Here is a 26,222-nt window from a genome sequence, read left to right as displayed (position 1 = left end):
ATGCCCGAGAGTCTGTTTACTTGTCTTATCTCAAACATTATTTCCGCTTCGACGTTTAAGACGATCCGTTTGCAGTTTTACGTATAGATTGTTGATGGATTCAAAATGAATACGACTTCAAAATATTCTACATGGCAATAGAAAATAACGAACAATTTTAACTAAACTCACCGATCTGGACGCAAATAGCGTGCAAAGCCTTTGTTGACAATATCATCAGCAATGAATTTGTTTGGGTCATCAGGGTCTTTGATGTTGATTAAGATGTCACCTGACGATGTCTCGCCACGTACAACTGCTGTCACTGGTATGTTGCCGCTGTCCAGTTTAAAGGCAAAATACCTTATGGCTTCAGTTGACCACTTGTTCCTTATCAACGGCACAATATTGAACAGACGGCATCGTGTGGCTCTAAATGGCTTCTTGAAATCTTCTGGAATGAGTCGCCTTAGATTTGACTTTTCAGCAATCTCTGTGCGTCCTTTGTCGGCATCACGCACCAAAACTTTGGTGTCAGAGTAAACGCTCTCAATGATTGCACGAAAGTATGAGTCTTCCACAGGATTCTTGGCAGCGCATAGCATCCCTTCGTTGACTAATTCCAATTTTTCGCCATCCTCGTACACAACGCTTGATAAATTTTTATTCTCTTCTCCGGCATCTAACATGATATAGAAATGCCATAAATCCTCTAGACATGAGACTTTGCATTCGATCTCGACACCACTGAACAAAGATGGCAAAGTTTTCTCCTGTGGAAACCTCTTGCGTTTGTTATAACTTCCTCGTGTGAAACCATTTATGCCACCTCTAGGCACATTATTATTTGGCGCGCTATGATTCCCTCTGAAATTGTGACTTCCTCGACCAAAAGGCATTCCTCCTCTTCCATAAGGCATTCCTCCTCTACCATAAGGCATTCCTCCTCTACCATAAGGCATTCCCCCTTTTCCATGAGGCATTCCCCCTCTTCCACGAGAAACCCTCCCTCTCAAATTTCCATTTTCATTCTGTTCTAATTCGTCATTACTTGAAGAAGACGATTCCCTTTGGTGAAATTCCACATTAATATCACGACCTCTTCCCCTGGTACGACCTCTTTGGCTACAAACTCCTTTACCACGAGCTCCATTAAAATTGCCAAAGCCATTAACGCTACCATTACTGGCAAAACGATTATCACCACCATGTAAATTAGCATTATTTGCTTGATTTGAGAACATATAGGGATTGAATGGAAACAAGAAAGGACTGTAGTATTGCAGCAATTGAGGGTCAAATGGCAGATTTCCTGCATTTTCAAAAAAATTGGACATCTGCTCCATAAAGGCCGGTGGAGGAAAAGCTTCAGGAAATCCATTGTTCTGCATAAAACCAGGTCCTCTGCTTCCTCCTCTGCTTGCACCTCTGCTTGCTCCTCTGCTTGCACCTCTGCTTGCTCCTCTGCCTGCCCCTCTAAAATGTCCTCTTCCTGCAAACTTTTGGTGGTTTGAACCACTGTTCCATTTATTTTCACTCTGAAAATGATCATTTGCAAATCCATTCTTTTGAGAATCTTCATTATCAGAGTTGCTAAAGCTCTTACTTCTTGGCTTGAGTCCAGATGAATGGTAATGAGAATTTCTGTATCTACTAGATGACATTTTACCATCAACAACATCACCACTAAAGTCACGTTCTTTCTTTTCTACATCTGTCGAGCAAGCTGATGGAAATCCCTCAGAATCGTTTGTTCCAGTACCATTATGCTTAGAGAAAACTGGAACATAAGCTTCAGGCTTTTGACAGTGCCTAAGGTCACTGCTGTTCGAATTAGCTTCTATTGAAGATACTTCATCCGCAGACTTACCATCTTGCTTTCTTAATTCATTCGAAGACTTAGCGCCCTCTTTGCATGAATTAAAGGCAAGCTTAGCATCAACTAAGAGTTTCCCTACATCTTCACCAATCTCTTCACAGATCATCTTTCCAAAGGTTCTCTCGTTCTCAGTTTTCAAAACATCAAACATGCATGGCTGGAAAACAATCCTCTCTTCCAAAAATGCCTTTGCATTCTTAGCCCATGTAGCGCCTGCTGGCTCAATGTCACATAATGTCACACGTATAGCTTGACCAGGTAGTGACTTCAGTTCATTTGGCATCATTCTAAGCCTGTCTTTTGTTGTTTCGAACGTGTTTCCATAATCATAAAAGAAAACACGGCAAATGTCACCGTTAACAGAAAGTACTTTTGCTCTGTACCAAGTTTCATCGGTAAAAAGAGCACAGCAAGAGTCGTCTACCCTTGGGGTCATGTAAGGGACTGGCTGCATATCGGCAAGTAGAGCTGAGAATTCGTTTACTTTTCCAATCTTTTCAGCATCAGCAATTTGTACATATATTTCTTCAGGAGATTCTACATGAACTGGAATAACTCTTTGTGTTTCTTTTGCCTTTAGCTTTTCAATGTCAATGGTAAATGGTGCCTTGACCTGTAGCCTAGCTGCTTGATTTTCGCTTCGGCTGCTAGTGTTGGCCTGAATAGAACTTTCTTTTGCCCTAGTTACAGAAGGACTTCCTTGCTTTGTGCCAGAAACAGCAGCAAGCTTAGCATCAACTAAGAGTTTCCCTACATCTTCACCAATCTCTTCACAGATCATCTTTCCAAAGATTCTCTCGTTCTCAGTTTTCAAAACGTCAAACATGCATGGCTGGAAAACAATCCTCTCTTCCAAAAATGCCTTTGCATTCTCAGTCCAATTAGCGCCTGCTGGCTCAATGTCACATAATGTCACACGTATAGCTTGACCAGGTAGTGACTTCAGTTCATTTGGCATCACTCTAAGCCTGTCTTTTGTTGTTTCGAACGTGTTTCCATAATCATAAAAGAAAACACGACAAATGTCACCGTTAACAGAAAGTACTTTTGCTCTGTACCAAGTTTCATCGGTAAAAAGAGCACAGCAAGAGTCGTCTACCATAGGGGTCATGTAAGGGACTGGCTGCATATTGGCAAGTAGAGCTGAGAATTCGTTTACTTTTCCAATCTTTTCAGCATCAGCAACTTGTACATATATTTCTTCAGGAGATTCTACGTGAACTGGAATAACTCTTTGTGTTTCTTTTGCCTTTAGCTTTTCAATGTCGATGGTAAATGGTGCCTTGACCTGTAGCCTAGCTGCTTGATTTTCGCTTCGGCTGCTAGTGTTGGCCTGAATAGAACTTTCTTTTGCCCTAGTTACAGAAGGACTTCCTTCCTTTGTGCCAGAAACAGCAGCAAGCTTGGCATCAACTAAGAGTTTCCCTACATCTTCACCAATCTCTTCACAGATCATCTTTCCAAAGGTTCTCTCGTTCTCAGTTTTCAAAACGTCAAACATGCATGGCTGGAAAACAATCCTCTCTTCCAAAAATGCCTTTGCATTCTCAGGCCAATTAACGCCTGCTGGCTTAATGTCACATAATGTCACACGTATAGCTTGACCAGGTAGTGACTTCAGTTCATTTGGCATCATTCTAAGCCTGTCTTTTGTTGTTTCGAACGTGTTTCCATAATCATAAAAGAAAACACGGCAAATGTCACCGTTAACAGAAAGTACTTTTGCTCTGTACCAAGTTTCATCGGTAAAAAGAGCACAGCAAGAGTCGTCTACCCTTGGGGTCATGTAAGGGACTGGCTGCATATTGGCAAGTAGAGCTGAGAATTCGTTTACTTTTCCAATCTTTTCAGCATCAGCAATTTGTACATATATTTCTTCAGGAGATTCTACGTGAACTGGAATAACTCTTTGTGTTTCTTTTGCCTTTAGCTTTTCAATGTCGATGGTAAATGGTGCCTTGACCTGTAGCCTAGCTGCTTGATTTTCGCTTCGGCTGCTAGTGTTGGCCTGAATAGAACTTTCTTTTGCCCTAGTTACAGAAGGACTTCCTTCCTTTGTGCCAGAAACAGCAGCAAGCTTGGCATCAACTAAGAGTTTCCCTACATCTTCACCAATCTCTTCACAGATCATCTTTCCAAAGGTTCTCTCGTTCTCAGTTTTCAAAACGTCAAACATGCATGGCTGGAAAACAATCCTCTCTTCCAAAAATGCCTTTGCATTCTCAGGCCAATTAACGCCTGCTGGCTTAATGTCACATAATGTCACACGTATAGCTTGACCAGGTAGTGACTTCAGTTCATTTGGCATCATTCTAAGCCTGTCTTTTGTTGTTTCGAACGTGTTTCCATAATCATAAAAGAAAACACGGCAAATGTCACCGTTAACAGAAAGTACTTTTGCTCTGTACCAAGTTTCATCGGTAAAAAGAGCACAGCAAGAGTCGTCTACCCTTGGGGTCATGTAAGGGACTGGCTGCATATTGGCAAGTAGAGCTGAGAATTCGTTTACTTTTCCAATCTTTTCAGCATCAGCAATTTGTACATATATTTCTTCAGGAGATTCTACGTGAACTGGAATAACTCTTTGTGTTTCTTTTGCCTTTAGCTTTTCAATGTCGATGGTAAATGGTGCCTTGACCTGTGCCCTAGTTGCTTGATTTTGACTTTGGCTGCAAGTGTTGGCTTGAATAGAACTTTCTTTGGCTCTAGGTACAGCCGCATCTCCTTGCTTTGTGCCAGAAACAGCAGCAAGCTTAGCATCAACTAAGAGTTTCCCTACATCTTCACCAATCTCTTCACAGATCATCTTTCCAAAGGTTCTCTCGTTCTCAGTTTTCAAAACGTCAAACATGCATGGCTGGAAAACAATCTTCTCTTCCAAAAATGCCTTTGCATTCTCAGTCCAATTAGCGCCTGCTGGCTCAATGTCACATAATGTCACACGTATAGCTTGACCAGGTAGTGACTTCAGTTCATTTGGCATCACTCTGAGCCTGTCTTTTGTTGTTTCGAACGTGTTTCCATAATCATAAAAGAAAACACGACAAATGTCACCGTTAACAGAAAGTACTTTTGCTCTGTACCAAGTTTCATCGGTAAAAAGAGCACAGCAAGAGTCGTCTACCCTTGGGGTCATGTAAGGGACTGGCTGGATATCGGCAAGTAGAGCTGAGAATTCGTTTACCTTTCCAATCTTTTCAGCATCAGCAATTTGTACATATATTTCTTCAGGAGATTCTACATGAACTGGAATAACTCTTTGTGTTTCCTTTGCCTTTAGCTTTTCAATGTCGATGGTAAATGGTTCCTGGACCTGTGCCCTAGTTGCTGTATTTTGACTTTGGCTGCTAGTGTTGGCTTGAATAGAACTTTCTTTGGCTCTAGGTACAGCCGCATCTCCTTGCTTTGTGCCAGAAACAGCAGCAAGCTTAGCATCAACTAAGAGTTTCCCTACATCTTCACCAATCTCTTCACAGATCATCTTTCCAAAGGTTCTCTCGTTCTCAGTTCTCAAAACGTCAAACATGCATGGCTGGAAAACAATCCTCTCTTCCAAAAATGCCTTTGCATTCTCAGTCCAATTAGCGCCTGCTGGCTCAATGTCACATAATGTCACACGTATAGCTTGACCAGGTAGTGACTTCAGTTCATTTGGCATCACTCTAAGCCTGTCTTTTGTTGTTTCGAACGTGTTTCCATAATCATAAAAGAAAACACGACAAATGTCACCGTTAACAGAAAGTACTTTTGCTCTGTACCAAGTTTCATCGGTAAAAAGAGCACAGCAAGAGTCGTCTACCCTTGGGGTCATGTAAGGGACTGGCTGGATATCGGCAAGTAGAGCTGAGAATTCGTTTACTTTTCCAATCTTTTCAGCATCAGCAATTTGTACATATATTTCTTCAGGAGATTCTACATGAACTGGAATAACTCTTTGTGTTTCTTTTGCCTTTAGCTTTTCAATGTCGATGGTAAATGGTTCCTGGACCTGTGCCCTAGTTGCTGTATTTTGACTTTGGCTGCTAGTGTTGGCCTGAATAGAACTTTCTTTTGCCCTAGTTACAGAAGGACTTCCTTGCTTTGTGCCAGAAACAGCAGCAAGCTTAGCATCAACTAAGAGTTTCCCTACATCTTCACCAATCTCTTCACAGATCATCTTTCCAAAGGTTCTCTCGTTCTCAGTTTTCGAAACGTCAAACATGCAAGGCTGGAAAACAATCCTCTCTTCCAAAAATGCCTTTGCATTCTCAGGCCAATTAGCGCCTGCTGGCTTAATGTCACATAATGTCACACGTATAGCTTGACCAGGTAGTGACTTCAGTTCATTTGGCATCATTCTAAGCCTGTCTTTTGTTGTTTCGAACGTGTTTCCATAATCATAAAAGAAAACACGGCAAATGTCACCGTTAACAGAAAGTACTTTTGCTCTGTACCAAGTTTCATCGGTAAAAAGAGCACAGCAAGAGTCGTCTACCCTTGGGGTCATGTAAGGGACTGGCTGCATATTGGCAAGTAGAGCTGGGAATTCGTTTACTTTTCCAATCTTTTCAGCATCAGCAATTTGTACATATATTTCTTCAGGAGATTCTACGTGAACTGGAATAACTCTTTGTGTTTCTTTTGCCTTTAGCTTTTCAATGTCGATGGTAAATGGTTCCTTGACCTGTGCCCTAGTTGCTTGATTTTGACTTTGGCTGCAAGTGTTGGCTTGAATAGAACTTTCTTTGGCTCTAGGTACAGCCGCATCTCCTTGCTTTGTGCCAGAAACAGCAGCAAGCTTAGCGTCAACTAAGAGTTTCCCTACATCTTCACCAATCTCTTCACAGATCATCTTTCCAAAGGTTCTCTCGTTCTCAGTTTTCAAAACATCAAACATGCATGGCTGGAAAACAATCCTCTCTTCCAAAAATGCCTTTGCATTCTTAGCCCATGTAGCGCCTGCTGGCTCAATGTCACATAATGTCACACGTATAGCTTGACCAGGTAGTGACTTCACTTCATTTGGCATCACTCTAAGCCTGTCTTTTGTTGTTTCGAACGTGTTTCCATAATCATAAAAGAAAACACGACAAATGTCACCGTTAACAGAAAGTACTTTTGCTCTGTACCAAGTTTCATCGGTAAAAAGAGCACAGCAAGAGTCGTCTACCCTTGGGGTCATGTAAGGGACTGGCTGGATATCGGCAAGTAGAGCTGAGAATTCGTTTACTTTTCCAATCTTTTCAGCATCAGCAACTTGTACATATATTTCTTTAGGAGACTCTACGTGAACTGGAATAACTCTTTGTGTTTCTTTTGCCTTTAGCTTTTCAATGTCGATTGTAAAAAATGGTTCGACTGGAGTTCTAGTTACTTGGTTTTCAAGACTATTGCTAGGCTGCTTTTCTCCATTTGTGGGTAGTAGCTTTGATGACGCTGTATTAGTAGCCACGGCAAATCCATTTTCTATCATTAATTGATCAAGATAGTAGTCAATTTCCGGAAGATAAACTTTGACAGCACAGGTTTCATCTTTTGTGATAACATCTACAGAGCATAGGGCATTCATCAAAAGGGTTTCTTTACAGAATGTCTTCTCTTGATTGGTCCAAGGGCCACTTAATGATGATGCTGGCTGGATACCATGAAGAGAGAATTTTCGGGCCTGCATTGGAAGTCTTGACAAATCTTTTGTAATTGGTCGTAAGAAGCACGGATCTATTTCTAAATGATTTCCGTAGTCTATATACATAATTTGGTATGTTCCATCCTCATTCTTTTTGGTGACCGCAGCTCTTGACCAAGCCGCGTCATCTGCAAAATAGGCAATGCAGAGTTCGTTGATCTCTGGTTTGAAAGAAAAGGCCGTGTTGCCTTCAGCGAACTTCGAAAGCAAGTTGCTCATTTCTGCTAAAGCCTTCATATTTGATCTGTCCTCGGTTATAATCTGGGCATAAAAGCATGACGGTGAGACCACATCAGTTACCAAAATATCAAATTTACATTCAGTTGGAATTGGCTGCATAGAAATATTTTCAAGCATTATCTTTTCACTGCTTTGATCAGTCAAGTTTTCTAACAATTCACTCATTTGGCTATTAATGTAGGATCCGGTATTTCTGTCTTTCAAAACAACGTGACAAACACCTTTTTTAACGTCTTTGACTTGACAAAGCATCACTTTCTCGAAAACCAGTTCTTTCAAGTGGCTTGATAATTTTTCTCCAGTAGCTTTATCGAAATCTTTGGGGAAAGCATGTAGAACTAGTGTTCTGCATTGTCTTGGCAGATCTACTCCAAAACGAGGCATCAGGTAAACATCTGAGATATTCAATGTTGTTTTATTACCATAGTCAACAGCAAGCACTTCGACTTCTAAAGTTGCCTTTTTGACTTTGGTAATAACACCACGGCAGGTTTCATTTTGATAGTTAAAGAGAACAAGTATACCCTCCCTGCAATCATGTTCAGTTAGGATCTGAGGAGAGCCCTTAACATGTTCAGATAACCTTTCTGTCAGCTCCAGAAATTCCTCAGTGTTCTCTCGGCTCACAGCCTGACCTTTCATGGTTAAATTTTCTACGACATAGATTACAACTTGTGTCTCTTTCGGCAACTCTTTTTGAGGAGGGATTTCATCAATATTGAAAATAGCATGCTCTTCAAGCTCAAGATCATCAAGTTGGACAAGCAATTGCTCTTCACATAGATGCTCTTCAGGTTTGCCCTGATTGGATGTACTTGTCCCATTCAAGTGCCCATGTGGCTTTTTTGGCGACCCATTTGTCCCAAGGCAATCTGTTCGGTGCTTCGGCCAGTGCTTGGTTTGGCAATCCATACTGCAGTAGCAGCCCTTGCAACGCATGCATGCAAGTTTTCCTTCCTTGTTACAAGCCAAACACAGTCTTGTTTCTGAAAATCAAAGGTCGTAGAAAATAAAGCAACCACACTGTAATGCAATATATTGGAAAACAAGCGAACATTTAAACAATGATATTGGGGTACAGTGTTTGATTGCTTATAAAGTAAATACTACATTTCATTCTAATTAACAGAAGTATCACGCTATAACATTGTTACACTAGAGCATAACACGCAGAACAGATAAACCCTAAACAGATAAAACTCTATTTTTACAAGTCCGGTTGTATTGGAACTCGTGTTGAAAAAATAAAGATTCCAAAAGCAGTCCATGAAAAAGCATAATTCTCTTCTAAAAGTTAATTTATTGAGACGAGTACGCTCAAAGCACCCAAAACTGAGTTTAAAAGTGTTAGGCCCTGAACAAAGTGCAACGAATAAACGCCTAAGAACTTTAATTTAAACTTTTCGCGGTTCATTTTAAAAAAACGTGTATGATACTAACTCATGGTGATTAATTTTAGTTTGCAGTAAAATTGTAGGCAATGTAAGCTGGGTTTGCAAAAATTAACCCAAAATTGGGTTTGTCATAGATTTTAAAATTACTTCACATTCTGATGCAATCACACTGCAAGTGTGATGCATCTTCGAAAAACGAAGTCATATCTGCTAAAGCCAGCACAGCAAGTGCAAAATGACAAAAACTCCATTTGCTGGAGATTTGCCTCAAAATCACGTTGTCGCTTCTCACTAGGCAATGCTATCTTTATGGGTAGGTGGGTAGGTAGAGTTGCTTATGTAGCCGTTGGAGCCCGACTTTAGCGAGTACTTTCGTGGGATTTGTTACACCCAGTTCTTAAGCTTACTATCAGTGGCGGACACTTAGGGGGGTGGCGGGTGGGGGCGAGGGGGACGACCGCCTCCAATACTTAATAAGACAATGATAATGATCTTTTGTTCTAAAACAATGGAAAATGTGACATCATCTTACTAAAACAATAGGCTTGCCCCCCCAATATTTAACCAAGTGTCCGCCCCTGCTTACTAATGAATAAGGAATAAAAACAACCTTTTGGGTTTTCACTTGTGAAGGAAATGGATTTCTTACTAGCGTACACAACAAACCAACACTTACTGGGCAATAAATATGCTGGAATTCCCTTTGCAAAAAAAAGCCTGGAAATGTTTATCACAATGTGGAAGGAAAAATAAAATAGGCCATAACCAATCGTTTTTCAACGGTGAAGCCACGTGTGGTCTATAAAGTACTAAGGTCATACTTCCTAGCAAACACGATATTACAAATGTGAAGCTCTGCATGTTGGACGCACTAGTCAAATGTTACAAGAAAGAATCAAACAACATGTTCCTGAAAGCATCAGGCAAAAACGGTTCCGAAAAAGGAAAGGCAATGACGTAGTGGCGGAAAAAAGAATATCCAAATAAACTGCAATTCGGCCATAGTTCCAAATTTGCACTTTGTGAAACGTGTGTCCTATGCATGACGTCACAAATTGGGAAAACTCCCCGAAATCGCGACTTCCCTTAGGTATAACTTCCCTCGCTTATGAGTACTGAAATGTTGTCGTCTGCTTTGAAATCAGAATAACAATTTAGTAAGAGCAAAAAATCCAAAATTCTAAAGATAATGTCACGGCCATTGAAAAGGAATGCAAAACTTACTTTTATTGCCCGTTGAACTGCCCATCGCAATAGGTAATACAGATTCTCCGTTGGTCGAACACTTGACTTCTTTACTATTTGGTTGGCCTTGTTTTTCCGGATAATCTTCTGCTGCATTCGAACTGGAAAGAAATAATGTCCGGTGAAAAAGAGGGCTTTTACTATCTTTAACTGGAAATGCAATTCCTTACACCCACTACCTTGATAAGAGCTCAAAAAACATGCATTGGCCAAAGGCTTTAACACCCATAAAGATCAAGTTGAACATTGAGGATATAACGTAACAAACGGGGGGGGGGGGGGGGCGATTATTCGATACTAGAGAATGCTTGCAAGATTAACAGCAATTCTAGGGAGAACGTGCAAGACCTTTAGTAACGCACTCAATAAACATCCCTTTCATATGATTCAAACCCAGTATGTCACTGTCACAGTTGAAATGTTAATAATGTCCCCAGGGGCGTCGCGACCAGTTTGGCCGACATCTTTTACATCTTTTAGACAACCCAGATTGTGCAAAACTCTACAATGACGATATGTTTCGGATAATTGGCAGAGCCCGGTCGTCCTTCCATCTAGCAGTTTTGGAGTCGATCTACATACAAGCGAAAAAGCCGCCATTGCGTAGACAGGAGTTCGTTTTCTCTTTTGAACTACAGTGGTAATTATTTTTAGGCTCGCGGCACTGATTGGTCAACTATACCGGTCTTGTGCTTGCGTTTTTCTGATTGGCCTATTTCGATCCACAACTGGGTATATATTTTTCATCGTGTTCTTTCGGACCCTTATTCTGACGTTTTATGTTCTGATTCTGACGTGTCCGACGAAAAAGCTTTTAGTATGTTGTAAAATGTTTGCTTTTTTCAAAGCCATTTTTAAATTCTGTACCGCAAAAAAATTATTCACAAAACTATTAGGAAAGTCCATTATTATCATACAGAGTTGGATTGACAAAATGTATTGCAGAGGTCTGTGACAGCGGCTATAAAATTTCAGGCAATAATTTTTTAATCAGGTAAATTTGTAGTTCACCCTCCCCCCTACGAGGCTTGCCTCGCGACGGCCCTGGATGTCCCATTACTATATATTTGATATTGCTATTACACGTTTGATATTGCTATTAAACACACTTTATATTAATTTTAAGTGTTTCATGGGATACGTGATTTTCAGAGACTGTTCAGTGCACCTAAAAGAGCGCAGGTTGAAGAAACAGCTTATACTGAAAAATTTAGGCAGAATTTCTCCAACCTCTTTTACCCGATGAAGAGTTATGCTCGAAACGGCGCAATTATATTTAACCGTTATTTAAGTACATTAAATAAATTATAAATATGAAGTCGTTATTTAGTAACATTAATTTTTTATCATTAAACAGCAAATTTTTGGTTTCTACTAAAAATTCGGCTAAAGGAACACGATTTCCAGTCAGGTTAAGTTAACACATTTTTCAGACAGGATATAAAGTTAAAAGGGACTAGAGGTGGATAATACCCCTATTTTTAACTAGATATGCCAAAAACAATACTGAGTTTTTTCAGATAAAAACTATTTTCTTATAAAAAGTCTTGCTATTGATTTTTCTTAAAAGGTTAAATAAAAGACAAAAACCTGATTCAGAAATAACTCACCTAATGCTATTATCAGTGTTTGCTTCTAGATTTTCGCTATATTCCTTGCAAAGATTTCTGTAAAACTCTTCGTCTTCTCTTTGTCTTTCTCTCTGTCTTTCCCTTTCCTCATCTGACATAGCAAGCTTCACTCGCAGTCTATGCCGGGTGCCAAACGAGTAATTATGGAACGCTTCAATTACACTTTCAGCATCTTTGGCAGAGCTGACAGATGCAAACCTATAAGAAAGTGACCAGACTAAAAAATTACTAAAAAAAGATGACTAGCATGCTGAGCGATATAATAATGCACCAGTCACAACATTGATTGGAGAGAAGGAAATCTGTGAAACAAAATTCTGCCAAAGAGACTAGAGTTGAATGCGCTTTCCTTAAAAACATTAATAGAGTTTAGGAATAGTCAAGCTATCAAGGTTTTGGTATATGTCAAAACTCTTGCCTAATGAGACAAAGAACAAGGGTACCATAAATAATTTGACCGTAAAACTTATGAAGCTTGAGTCTATGTAACAAACATTGATAAATTTGTCTGTTTTAACAGCATATCACTGAAACAAAAGCTACATAGTATGATACCCATATGTTGTTCCTCTCTCTGGGTCCTTTGATGGTAGAATAGAAAGTGAGTTAACTTGAGCAGCTCTTGATAGCAAACTCTTTAGGCCGTCCTAAATAATAGAAAAAAGAAAAATTCAAATCAGAAATTTCTATTCAGTATAAAATGAGGTTATTTTGTAATTATGACTCCCTTTTTAAATCATAAATGATCTCAATCAGGACAAAATCAAAAACAGATATCTTTATCCAAAAGCAACAAATATGTGCTCATTGGTAGACTAAAAAATACTCCTTATCTTTTTACCAATAATATCTAGTAGTTGCTAGGTGGTTGTTTGATTTGATATTCTGCACAGCCAATAATTTGACAGAGTCTCCAATGAAAATTACTTCATAACACACACACCAACACAATTCCAGGAAACGGATTATCCAATAACAAGTGTAAGCATTAATTTAATACTTTACAAAACTGACACACAAATTAAGGTTTCAAAAACTTACCCTTGAAAGAGTCAATGGTATATTACCAATGTACAAATTTACTTTATTGCTTTCAGCTTTGGATGGAGAGACCGACTGGTGCAAAGCTCGGGAACTGCAAGAAGCATAAAGCTCAAGCTAAGACTAAGACATCCAATAATAGGGAATGATGAGAAGGACAGGGAACAATGTCCTTTTGACTTTTTGTAAATGAAATACTTAAGTTCAAAATATAAAATTACAAAATACGAAATTTAAGTTTTGGACAGTCGAAAATACAAATAATGTAGGCCCTCTGAGCTTTAGAGATTTCAAGAAATTATGCTCCAGATTTTGTTATATGATTGTCAAAAATGTGAGGCTGCTTTTATTTGAACAAGCTTAACCCATCTAGAGACTTTAAAAATGCCATAACTGGTATCACATAACTGTAATTTCAAAATATTGTAAAGAGTTCTTGATTTGGATTTTGGATCATTCCATGTCAACTAAACAAGAGTATGCCCCAAACATATCAGAATTGGCTAAAGTTCTGTCTATAGAACCTTAACATATCACAGGCACATCTGTACATTTTCCCTAAAATTTCAAAACCGTTTAGAAGTTAGGGGGTTTAAATTTTATCAAAACTCTCCCAAGTTGGCACATGGTGGCCATTTTGAATTCCAGTTAGAGTCTTCAAAGAGAACTAAAAAATTAAAACCCTAAAATATTATGTGTTTGGATGATTCTGGTCCACGAAACTGTGCCATGTATGAAGATTCTGGATATGCTATTAAATTCACCATAACTGTCAAACTTAACCCCCATAGTATCATTTGTTTTCCCCTGTTCTTTAATGGGGTACTTCCGATATCACTTTTTCTACATATATTCAAGTTTCAATAAAAGATATTAGACAACAATATTTAAGGCCAAATTTGGCAATGAGTATATTAAGACACTGCACTTTATCTCAAATAAAAACTGTGATGGTCTTTTTCTCCATTTTCAAATAATTTGTATCTAAACTTCTACAAAATTCATAACTGCATTTGCAGACTAACCTTATTTGATAATTTTCCTTTACGATATGGAAACATATTTTAAAAATTTTTAGGCTATTTATTACCATGTCTCTTTAGCAAATCTCAAGCAAAAAGTCATTGTAAATTAGATTTTGCTGTGGAAGAAAGACTTAATAATATCATATTTAATCATTTTCTGCTCAGTTTCTTTAAATCATTAAAAGAATTTTAAATCAGCAGGTTGTAAGTTCAATCCAAGTCATTGAAAATGCCTAAGTGGAGCATAACAAACATGGATTCCTAAACTTTGCAAACTTTTGTCTTTGCAAAAATAGAATTAGAAGTAATGTACATATAAATGTGTTTCTCCTACCCTTCAGCTACTGTGTATTTTTCACGAAAGTTGGAATCATACTTTGGCTCAAAGTAGTTGTTGAATGCCTTTCCCTGGAATGCATCAGTCATAGGATCCCAGTCTGACAAGTGAGTACTGGTTGCTTCATTGATTTCTCTTCTCTGTGCTTCCTTGTCAACACTAGGAATTGAAAGCACATGTTACTTTAAACACCAAATAAATCAATTGAATAAAGCAAAGGGAGATACTTTCTAAAATAATTTGCCAAAGACTTTATTCTTTAATTTCCTACCATGAATAAAGGGTCCATACCAGCATGGTACAGCCATTGAGCTAGCAGGGGCTATGCCCCCTCACTTTTTGCAATTATATTATTATGTTATTAATGAAATACCAGGGGTTGACAGAGTGTGCAAGGTCATGAAGCTACATATGTAGGTCTCTACTCTGGTAGGAAGAGACAGAAGTCTGGTAAAAACAACAGCCCCACAGCCAGAAAATTTTTGACAAAAATTTTGTATCAAATCAAACAATTTCTTCAACATTGATTCAGTCATAATGGAATGAGCAGAACTGGCTTGTAAAGTCCCTCTTACACAGCCAGTTTTTATTGAATTCTACTCATCAAAAGCAACTAAATCTGATCGTGTACAAGTATAAATGAAGATCGAAAAGTTTTCAGACAATTCAAATAGATTTTCTAAGAATCAAATGTGGTTTATTCTTTTCAACTAAATCTAAAGGTGAATTTGTTCATGCTGTTTAGTACAATCTACTGTCAGCATGCCACTAATTTGTGCCTTCAGAATTGCCTAAATTTAAAGAAAAAAATAAGGAAACTGGTGCAGTTATTGTAGAATATCACAATGATTGCTTTTTCCCATTGCAATTTTCACACTCGGTCTCAAATAACCAGTTTAGTTCCCTGCGACACTGTGATGCATATTCTTTAAAGGGGCTGTAGTGTATTTTTGTCTGCAGATTGAGTATATGAAAACATATTAATATATATGTACAATTCAGAAGACTAAGAATAATAACCTAGATTTTCATAAGGGCCAGTGGCCTTGGCCTCTTTGCCATGTGGTCACAAACCCATAATTAACTAGGAAACTACAATAATTTACATTGCTAGAAATTTTTCATTGAAAAAATATAAAATGAAAGCAAGCTTTAATGGAAAGCTTGGCTTGCACATGTGTTGTATAGATCTCCCACCTATTGATGAATGGAAAATTTATTGCATTTTCATCAAGAACAAGAGCAGACTATATTTTAAAGAATGTTCAAACAAATACTCTTGATCCATTATATTGATAGAATGGGTTAAGAGTTTTTGTTTTTTATTTGTTTGTTTTAAAAACTTTCTCAGAAAACCTAATTGTTTAGATTGGGTATGCTAGATAGCATAACAAGGCACACATATATATAATTGCCTGCCTAAAATCCCTCTGTTTAATTTTAATTTTACAGGGATGTTTTAATTTTACGGGGATGGGGTGTTTGCCGTTTAATGTGTAACATGCAAGCATCGGCAAATCGTGGCACCAATAATGCGAGCGATTAATCGCATGAGTTGTATATTTGACTGTTGTTTTTGACCTTCAAAAATTTGTTTTCTTCAAGGAAATATTGGAGTTTTATTTATCATAAGCTGAGCAACATCAGCCATCTCTTTGAATAGTGCCTATTTTTTGTCTTCCTAAAGTGCTCTGCTCTATTCACATTCCCCCGGAAAAATGGCAGTTGTCAGATTGTGTTCTAAACTATTCCCTTCCAGTTTTCGCCCCAATCAGGGTAAATAACGATAAAATTGCGCTAATAAAGATGGGCTTTTTTTAATGATGCGGCAGGCAGGGGGCAAATGGACCGCAAAAGAAGATCTTTCGACGATCAGAGTCATTATCAATCCAGTTTGCGTAGAAAAGAAAAATTCATAGAAGGGGTGAGAAATTTAGATTTTCCGACAAAAAATTTTTAAGAACTTTTATTTTTTCAAAAATTGCTTGAGAAATTGATTAATAATAAATTTATGAACAAAGTCAAAATTACAGAGGAAACAGCTAGTGAACTTGTGGCCGTATCTCAGCCAATTCGAAACACATTTGACTGATTTTGCATAACTAGAGGTAATTTATGTACTCTTTCAGGTTATGGGATCCAAATCCAGATTTTTGTGATGTCATAATTCTAGAACACTATGCTAGTGTGATGCTAAAAAAGCACATATTTTCTATGACTTCATTTTCAAAAATATTTTTATTATCCAACAAATATTCCTTGCTCTTTTGATGTAATAATTTTTTTAATTTGGTAGCAGTATTATTTTTTATGGCAATTTTCAGGAAGAACTAGAGAATTCTTTTACAAAGATAGATATTTTTAAGGTAGGCTTGACAGTGCTTCTATTCGCCTATTTTGCTGCCAATAAGAAACATTTCTCTGTCCTTTAAGACAAATCTTAAAATACTGTATAAGCTAGGAAAATCTGAAAAACAGTTAAAAGTATAAGGAAATTAATCTCCAAACCAGTTTATTACAATTGTTAGTTTGTGTTTATTTTGCATGTAATCAGTGAAGGACTATTGTAAAAAGTTGAGCTTATAACCCCGTCAGACAAATCATTTAAATAGTTTAAAAATGGTTTATTTTTATGCATGTCGTTGTAAATGATATATTTCAAGTCAAGCTTCTTTAGATTTTCATAGTTTTTTGTAATATATCAATCGTTAGGTTTGCATTTGAGATAGAGTGAAGTACGGATATTATTTACAGGCAGCAAAAAACATAGAAAAGGTGCTATGTCAGCATTAAGTCTAACATAAAGTGTAGCTAGACTTCTTCTCAGCCTTCTTCGAAATCTGTTAAATTATGTTGTCTTAGACACTATAGGCTCGAGACGCTTGGCTGATTTATCATGCAGCAAATCAGCACATGTCAATAAAACACAAAAGGGTCGACACAATCTAACTTTGCACAGCATATGAGAAGCATGAGAAACTATTAATTGCAATGCAGCTAAAGAGAGATTTGCAGTGATTACAAGAACCATTTAATACAACTGGGCCTAAAACAACGAGTGTACACCAAACCAGGCAGTCCACGACCAATACAAAAACATAATGATTCTGGTCAACTTACCCTGAAAATTCAGCCATTCTTGCTGGAGTTACAATCTTGAGTGTCGTTTATTTACACAAAGTACATAGATTTGATACTCACATCTTGCAAAATAGCAATATATCCCCCCAAAGTGAAAGTTTTTTACTGGTGCCAGAAGAACACGTGCGAACTTTCGGAAAGGGGATTGCGCCTCCTCACCGTTTCTATTTATATGATGCGTAGGAGCAAGCCTCGTGGGCAATGTGGCTGTTCCCCCTACTATTTTATTAACCCACGAGGAAGAACATAGAGTCAGTCATTATCGTAAAGGGAAAATCCCACTGATGTAGAAAATTTGTTTTTGCATTGTTGAAACCTTCCATTTAGTAAAATCAAAAAATGACAACTCTGATAGCATCTTCATCTAGAAAATTTACAACTTCAATTTACAATCAAGGAAGATCCTAGGCAGTATCCATAATCCGTAACACTTTCGTTGTAATTGTGCTGCATATCTTAACCTGGTTTGATACGTGGTGATTGGAAAGGTCTTGCAAAGGTTTAGAATAAAACATTAAGCGCAAAGATGGAACATTATGAAGATCGCTTGAATGTAGATGAGCATGAATAAAGCTGTTAATGTTACGTTATTCAACCTTCAAGAAGTCAAAAGCCCAGCAAATAAGCCCTTCGAAAACGCTTGGTGGAAACTTAAAACCGTTTCACTTGGCTGTGAATGCACAAAGTTTATTAGATATGGTCAAAGTTAGTAAATATATTAAATATAAAAATTTATAGATATGTTTCCGTGTAAATGAGAGTAGTGACAAAGTAGCGATTGCGCAAACCAAGTCAGCAAGGGGTAAACAACTCCAAGATGAGAAAAAACAACAAAACATAGACATATTAGCAAACAAGTTTAAGTGACCTCATTTTTAAAAAAGATATACATCCCTGAAATTACTCTACGATTGAGTAAGAATCAAATCTAAATCAAATTTAATCATATCTCTACACACAAAGTATGCAATGTAAAATATATTTTAGACAAAAAGTACCAAATCTTTCATCAGAAGTTAGATCAAGTTGAGCAAGAGCATATATGAAAAAGGATTTATTGTACAGCTGCCCCCTTAACGAAAAGAAAGTTATTATACAGCAAAGGCCTCGTTCGGATTTCTATTGAAAATTAGGCTTTCTTTACTGTAATTTAAAACATTATTCAAATAAATTAATACCAAGCAAATTTTACGCTTATCTAGCTAATCATTGCCATGAGAGGGTCTGTCTAACTCATGTGCCACACAAAAAGGTTTATACATAAATTTTGAACTTTCTTCCAGATGTGGGGAAGGCACTATTGATTAGTTAAAGCTTTGCAAACACGCACCTCACAGAATGATTTGGCATTAGAAGCAAGTTTTAAACTGTTTATATATTTAGCATGAAATCTAAAGATGCTGTTAGGATGCGCAATAATTGAAGTCTTAGATTTTAGATACCATTTGAGCCTGCTACACCAAAAAGAATTATGGGTATCAAGCTATAATAAAAAGACATTGATCAAGTACGTACACAAAGAAGATAAGTTGATGGTTTAAAGAGAGTCTAATATCTACGGATTACAGGGTCCAAGCCACGAATTTGAAAGTGGGGGGGGGGGGGCAATGATAGCAAAAGTAGGAGGCAAGGCTTCTTTCCCCTTTTACTGCAGCTTTAAATTTACTTGCTCCGCAAACAATGGAGGGGCAATAGCTTCCATATATTTCTTAACTACAATTGATGCTATAGATGTTAATGCTAAAAAGTGATCGACATCGATATGTGACTGGTTTGCTTAGGCATCCGTTCACTCAGAAAAATAAAATATCCCAATCCATGACACAAGGACCTTTCCATTGATTTTTGTTCATCTCGTGCAACTTCCTTTGGTATATATTAAACGTCTTTTAAGCTGGTATAACTTCTCTTTTGATTGGAGGGCCTGGGTGGTTATATCTTCCAAGTGAATACCCAAATGTATCTTTACAAACTGGCAACAGTCGAGTCATGTCACCATAAGTGTTGCTGATCTCAAACCGTCCCCCTAAAGAAAAATATAACCGTGTTATTAGATGTACATTGACAATGAATGTCACCTATGGAGGGGTGCGGGGAACCTAAAAAATTTATTATATGGAGAGCATAGAGCGTCTTATGCAGTTTACAACAGGTGTTTTTATAAATTGATTAACAGCTAAACTAATAACAAGGCTAAAGGAAATAAAATTCATAGTTATCCTAACTAAAGCACTATCCTTCAATGAGCAACAGATAGGAAGTAAGATGCTCAGCCAATATTAAAATACAAGATTTTCAGAAAACACAAAGGATAAGTTACTCTTTTGAATTTGTTTCAAAATTTCTATGTCTTAGCTTTCAGTTCCCCATTAAAAGCTAGGTATGCAATGACAAATATTGAATAACAGCTGCTAGCAACTATATTAGGATAGCTACACGCTCCTTCAAAGTAAATGTCCTTAGGAAACGTAAGCGTATCTATGAATCAAATGGCTAATTATCGTCAAGAATACCCTTTCTATCAAAATGCAGATATCATAAACGAACACCTGGTGTTACTTGGACAACGAAATAAAAAATTGATGCCCTTTCAAACACTGTATCAATTATCCTATAATAACCTTTTCATTTCCTTTTTTCAATGAGTAAATGCTTCCTCGGTGACCTTTTCTGATTTGTGGTCTTCTAAACATTGGGTACTTGCAGAAAAATTTCAATCTACTGCCCATACCTTCGCCATAGAACAGATCCATACAATTTTTACTTTCCAGGAGAAGTTTGTCTCTTGTAAAGCTAGTTTAAGACTAAACTGCTCTTGTAAGGCTTGCGACAAACTTTATTTCGGTGCTTTTGTTTGAATCTTTACAAATTCGTTTGCAACAGATAAAAGTATCGTTCACTAAATTATCGAGCACTATCAGACAAGCACACTAACCTTGTGCAGTTTGTTGAAACAAGAAAAGCGGATTGATAAATCTTACAAAGACAACATGCATCGATGACCCGTTTTTACTGTCTCAACTGCATTATAACTTAAACAGGTTGCCCCTCTTCATTATATCTTCGAAAATCAGCCTACGTTGTCTCTCTTCATTATATCTATCAAAGCATGAAAATTTGTGCAATTTCTTCATTGAGTGTATAGAGGGTGAAAACCCAATTAAAAAATTACCTGGGACATAGCCAGTGTACTTTGGTACCATTCCAATTGGCTTGTAAATATTTCCATAGCTTCCAGTCTTCGATAAAGATGGAAGCGACCTTAAAACGAACATTGAAATGTTACAGAACAATTTTTTTTTTAAATTTCTCAAAGAAAATGAGCCTTTCAACATATGATAAACATTCAAATCTGTAATTGGGCAACCGTTGATTAACATTATTTCAAAGAATTATTTACTTGCAAAGCTGTAATTGGGCAACCATATAAAACATTACTTACTTTTAACAAAAAAATTAGACTCTTTTGAACATTTATATTTCTTTGACATTTCAAAACAATTATATTTCTTTCTTCAAACCACCCCCTGTTTTTAATCAGCCACAACAAGTTGTAAAAAAATACTTATAATCTTTTTCACTCGTTTAATAACTTCTCGTCCAATTTTCAATCCAACCGACATCAAAACGTCAATCTGTACTTTTTTCAAACAACAAGCGAATAGAATATTTCACTCAGACAGCGCATATGGCTCTAAGTATCATCTAAATACCTTTTAAGTTCAATAGACCATGTGCTTGAGTCCTCCTGTCTTCGTTTAGTAGTGAGTGCATCGACATAAGCCTTTCCAGACCAATTACCGTAGGTTGAACCTAACTCATGCTCCTGTTTCTTTGGGACAAATCCTGTGTAACCTGGGATTGGGGATTCGGTGAAATCCCTATGATCAGCTACAATTCAATGCAGGCAAGTAATTAAAATGAGGCCTAAATAAGGATTGGATCAGCGTCGAAAAGATTCCAGTGCCTTAGAAAGCCTCGGGAACATACATAGAGATAGAGAGAAGGGTATAAGGTATCAAACGAATATGACAATACATGGGAAGAAATTCATAAGATTTTCGATAAGTTGGCAAAAGCCATTGGCGTCCTTGGTTTAGAAGTAGTGGCTGGAGTTAAAACGCTGAAGACGACCTGAAGCAAAGAAACCAGCAGAAGGCAACAATCAGGGGCGTCGGAACCGTTTGGAAGGCCAAAACCTTTTCAGAAAGACTACTTGCTATTCGAAATTACAGTAAATTCCACAAATACGAAATTTGCGAATCTTTGCTGAATATAAATCGATCTTTAATGGAAATGATGAAAATTTTCAATATCTGTGTCTTGTGGTTAAAATGTAATAGACGCAAGGTTGTTATAAATATCTGTGTTTCCTATTTTGTAAATATAACTGTTGTTTGTAGTTGTTCTGAAACTGTCGAAGATAGAAAGGAGAGGCCTTTTGTTAGAATTTTTACAAGGCAATTCAGTTTTGCTGCGTTTTTCACTTTGTTTCGCGAAATTATGAATTTTTGCCTATTATATCAAGCAAAAAGATGAGGAGCATACTCACAGAATTTTTTTCCATAGTAAGCTGTTGCATATCGCAGATTTGTGCCAGGATGCGATACATCTGGAGGGGGGTATGTAGCAGACAGTTTCAACGGTGGTGCCATTGCAGCTTTAGCATTAAGGTCGAGTATCTCGGTCTTCCGTTGGTCATCCTTCCTTTTAAACTTAGCAACAGCCCTTTCGGTACCTTCTTTGTATGTTGTACCAAAGCCAAAATGATGACTCGGCACATAGCCTGTTTTAACAAAACAGTCAGAAAAAAAGTTATGGACGATATGAGATCAGATTCAAAGATACATCTTGCAGTGGCGGCTCCAGCCTTGGATATGTGGGAGGGACAAAAGGTGTGTCAGGGACCACGCCCTTTTGGACCACGCCCTTTTTACCATGTTTGAAACTTTTTCTTCCGGAGGAAACACCTGTTGTCTCCCAAGAAATGTCATTTACATGTGACGATCTAGATAACGTACATACCCCGTCCCCCCTGAGGTTTTCTCATCAGGTTTGCAAGAATCTCAAGGACCAACTTTCTGGAAAAGTGGGGGGGGGAATAGTCCCCCAATTCCCCCCGTGGCCCGCCACTGACATCCTGTCACGTAGAAATATTAGTTTGTGTAAAAACGCAAAGATGTAGAGCTTCTTCTCTTACATTCTGCTAAGAGATAATGATGAAAACGAGAGAAGCAGTGGCGGCATCAACATCTGCAGAAAGACGTTGTAACAACATTGTATTTGTTCTTTGAAATTCAATTGCTACGAAATGTGATCATTACCTGTGTATCCTGGTACCATTTTCTCAACATACTTGTTATCACCAGTATGCCTTGGCAAATATGTTTTTTTCAGCTGCAAATCTGTGTCTGGCCTTGTGTGTATTAGCTTTTCATTACGCATATATCTCTAAATCATAGGAAAGATGGTATTTTTGATCAATTAGACTGTCAGAAGACATGAAAGATACCTTGTATATAACTCAACATGCTTTGTTTTAAATATAAGGATCTAAAATCATTCAAATCCAATAATAGCTTAGAAAATGAACTATAAAACATGTTGTTTTGGTTTTATAGGATCGATTGTTGGTGTTTGATTTGTTCCTATATTTTGCTTCTATTCAGTGTGCTATCGTTTTTATGGTCTTGTCTTGTTTAACCTGCAGAAAACACGGAGCCAGCAAGAGACGTTATTGCGTGACTGTAGCGTCTTGATGAATTTACTGACTGACTTAATAAATACAAAACTGGGCATTTACTCATAAAACAAAGGGACAAGGAGATGCTACCAAAGTGTTGTTGATTACGTTACTTGTTGATATGTAGACAATGGATGGTGTTAATGATTACGATACAATGGATAAATTATTACGATTGGAGAATGGTCATTACAATTTCACTTTGTAAAGTTTGAAGACAATTAAAGTAGATCCTCAAGCAATAACCCCCTTTCAAAAGAGCAGCCTTTAAAACTGTAAAAATATTAAAGAGAAGGGCTATGATGATGAGAAAAAAAATTGCCATCTTTATTCACCTGAGTAGAAAGATAACATTTACTTCTTAAAAGAGTTCAAATCCAACTGACATAGTGTGTCAGGGCCATCTTTAAATAAGCACATTTAAAAACATTTGAATATTAATGAGCATCCCTGACATGTTTGAGAATATTATAATTCTACCTTAGTTTAGCACACCTTCAGTGATAATATGCAGTTTACATTAATGTAGATGCAAAAAAATTAATCAATAGATACCTTTGAGAGAACATCAGTATGATAACCATATGTATGGCCACAATTGAATTTTAGTTGGGGTGTATGTCCATTATACCTGATAGAAGATACATTGATGATATGATGAATAGAGAGTTTTGACAATTTTAGAAGTGACAGAAGCAGAAACTTAAGGAGGTATACACCCCAGGGTAAGCTGTATTGGCTCATGGTTGGCATGGCAGCTTTACACAAACAAAGATGTGGTACCATGAAACACTATATATATACAGCCCTGAAAAAGGCTGTACCCAAAACATGTGGTTGAACACTCTAGCCTAGCAATATACTTCTCATGTTCAATTAACTCAGAAAAGTTTCTGTTTTCAATTTGAAACTCTCTATAGTGGCATGAAAAGGAAAATTTGTATAGTAAATAATGGATATAGCACAGGTTAACACAGGGTCTCCGATGATACTTTAAAAACAAGAAATTTTCATTGCAAAATATTTTGTCATGAGTTTTTCACTTGCTTATCTGACCCCTGATTCAACTTGAATCAGAGCTTATGCAGCAATGCAGTGGTAAGGTTGATACAAGGGTATCAGTCATATCATATTCTATGCAGCAGTGCAGTGGTAAGGTTGATACAAGGGTATCAGTCATATCATATTCTATGCAGCAGTGCAGTGGTAAGGTTGATACAAGGGTATCAGTCATATCATATTCTTGTTTCAGTAGTAAAGCTTGCTTAAATTGCATTTAGGAAAGACTCATCTTCACAAAAGCTCTATCCTGTAATTCTGAGATAAAAACAACGGGAAAAGTGCACATTTTAGTGTGCATTATTTATCAAAAAGTTTACAAAATTCTGAATTTCACTACCAAATACTTATCAGTTATGAATACTGAAGAGCTGCAGTTTCTATATGATTCAACTTAGAGTGTCTTGAAATCCTTCACAATTGTGCTGTCAAAATTTTCTTATGGGTTTCCCAAATTTTATGTTTTCAAAGCAAAATTTTTATTCATTCTTGGAGCTGCTATGAAAAAATGAAGAACATTTCAATACGTACGATCATTCCACTTAATTATATTTCGATTCTACTTATCATGGCAACTTTTTATCCATCACCTTGCTGGAACGCCACCCTAACCCAAAATTAAATGAAAACGAAAGAGATTGCTGTTTTAATGCTTTGAAAACATCATCATAACTTAAGTCATTTAAAACTAGCAAAAGAATTAAAAACTAGTTTTTAAAATGCGTACTGTGGCGGCGTCTTGGCAACGATAAACAGAAAAGTATTCAGATTGAGTTTGAAAACAGAAAAGTATTCAGGCAAATTCCCGCCCGGCACAACAATTATTCATTTACTTGTCTTTGTTTGTGAGTTAATTCCACACTTTAATCTTAAAGGTATTGCTTTATCAATGTAAAAAATAAGTTGCAGGAGCTTTATACACTGTCTGTAATATGTTCATTTGCTATGGCTCAACATGTGAACAATGGAATTGACGAGCGGAAGCTTTCGTGGCAATTTTCTGGGGATTCAATCAAAGTTAAGTGCAACAATGCCAAATTGATAAGTAAAATAACATACCCTGGTATCTCACTAGCTTTGTGTGGATGAATAAGGTCTTCTGTTGTTAATGAGGCAGAAATTGGATTTTTCGGAGAGACGAAACTGTCCGCCATCTTCGTTTATCATGAGTATGGTTGCTGTGTCCTTGTGGTTTGTTTAGTGACTATTGTTTACGTTTCCAAGGAAATCATTGATATCCACAAATGATGGCGGCTGCGTTGACAAAGGAAACTATCCCATCTGTTCTGCAAATTTGCAGGTTTAAAAAACGTACCTTAGCAGGTGTTTCATGCCGCAAGATCGCTCTTAAGAATGTCTCAGTCGAGGATAAAGCGTACTCTGACAATTCAGTTTTATTGCAAGTTTAATCACGTCGTAGCAGTTCAGAAGCCAGTTTTCAAATACACTATGTACACTACCAGGACTAAAGTATTGCAACACCCAAACGAAAATGGCATCCAACAAAATTGAAGTTCTGTAAAGTAATATCTTTATGCTGAAACATTCTCCTTAAAGAGAAAATAATCATGCTAAACCAGTAGTAAAACTCTTTGGAATTTATCGAGGATTTCGAAATACTCAGAATTACAATATTAACCTAAATATCAGAATTACAATTATAATATTCGAATTTACCCTTCATTGAAATTGCAGTTTCATTTGCGCGCCATTGGCCGATCAAACAATAGCTTAATCAGACAACAACAAAAGTTATTGCGTGATCCGGCATTAAACCCCTTCGCAGGTGTTGCAATACGTACAAGTGATCAATTTTCTCAGCGCCTTCGTGCAGCTTTCAGTA

General features: G+C 37.3%; 1 protein-coding gene across 1 annotated transcript in view; it reads right to left on the bottom strand.

Annotated features, from left to right (window-relative positions):
• The window catches only part of LOC135696263 (uncharacterized), a 32,472-nt gene extending 6,525 nt beyond the window's left edge, over positions 1-25,947 (bottom strand). The window contains exons 1-14 of the mRNA XM_089112473.1: positions 25,439-25,947; positions 23,876-23,951; positions 22,902-23,028; positions 22,130-22,363; positions 21,291-21,468; positions 20,750-20,838; positions 19,469-19,603; positions 17,638-17,728; positions 14,434-14,595; positions 13,075-13,168; positions 12,589-12,680; positions 12,013-12,231; positions 10,382-10,503; positions 172-8,749 (exon numbers count right to left, since the gene is read on the bottom strand). Of these exons, the coding sequence (XP_088968599.1) occupies positions 172-8,749; positions 10,382-10,503; positions 12,013-12,231; positions 12,589-12,680; positions 13,075-13,168; positions 14,434-14,595; positions 17,638-17,728; positions 19,469-19,603; positions 20,750-20,838; positions 21,291-21,468; positions 22,130-22,363; positions 22,902-23,028; positions 23,876-23,951; positions 25,439-25,533 (10,292 nt within the window). The 5' untranslated portion in view covers positions 25,534-25,947. The remainder of the gene's footprint in view (positions 1-171; positions 8,750-10,381; positions 10,504-12,012; positions 12,232-12,588; positions 12,681-13,074; positions 13,169-14,433; positions 14,596-17,637; positions 17,729-19,468; positions 19,604-20,749; positions 20,839-21,290; positions 21,469-22,129; positions 22,364-22,901; positions 23,029-23,875; positions 23,952-25,438) is intronic.
• Positions 25,948-26,222: the final 275 nt, after the last annotated feature.

Source organism: Rhopilema esculentum, chromosome 14 (genome assembly GCF_057945365.1).
Source record: "Rhopilema esculentum isolate cy_ngs chromosome 14, ASM5794536v1, whole genome shotgun sequence".
NCBI lineage: Eukaryota > Metazoa > Cnidaria > Scyphozoa > Rhizostomeae > Rhizostomatidae > Rhopilema > Rhopilema esculentum.
The sequence above is the reverse complement of the archived record's forward strand: the minus strand, read 5'-3'. Positions and strand labels throughout refer to the sequence as shown.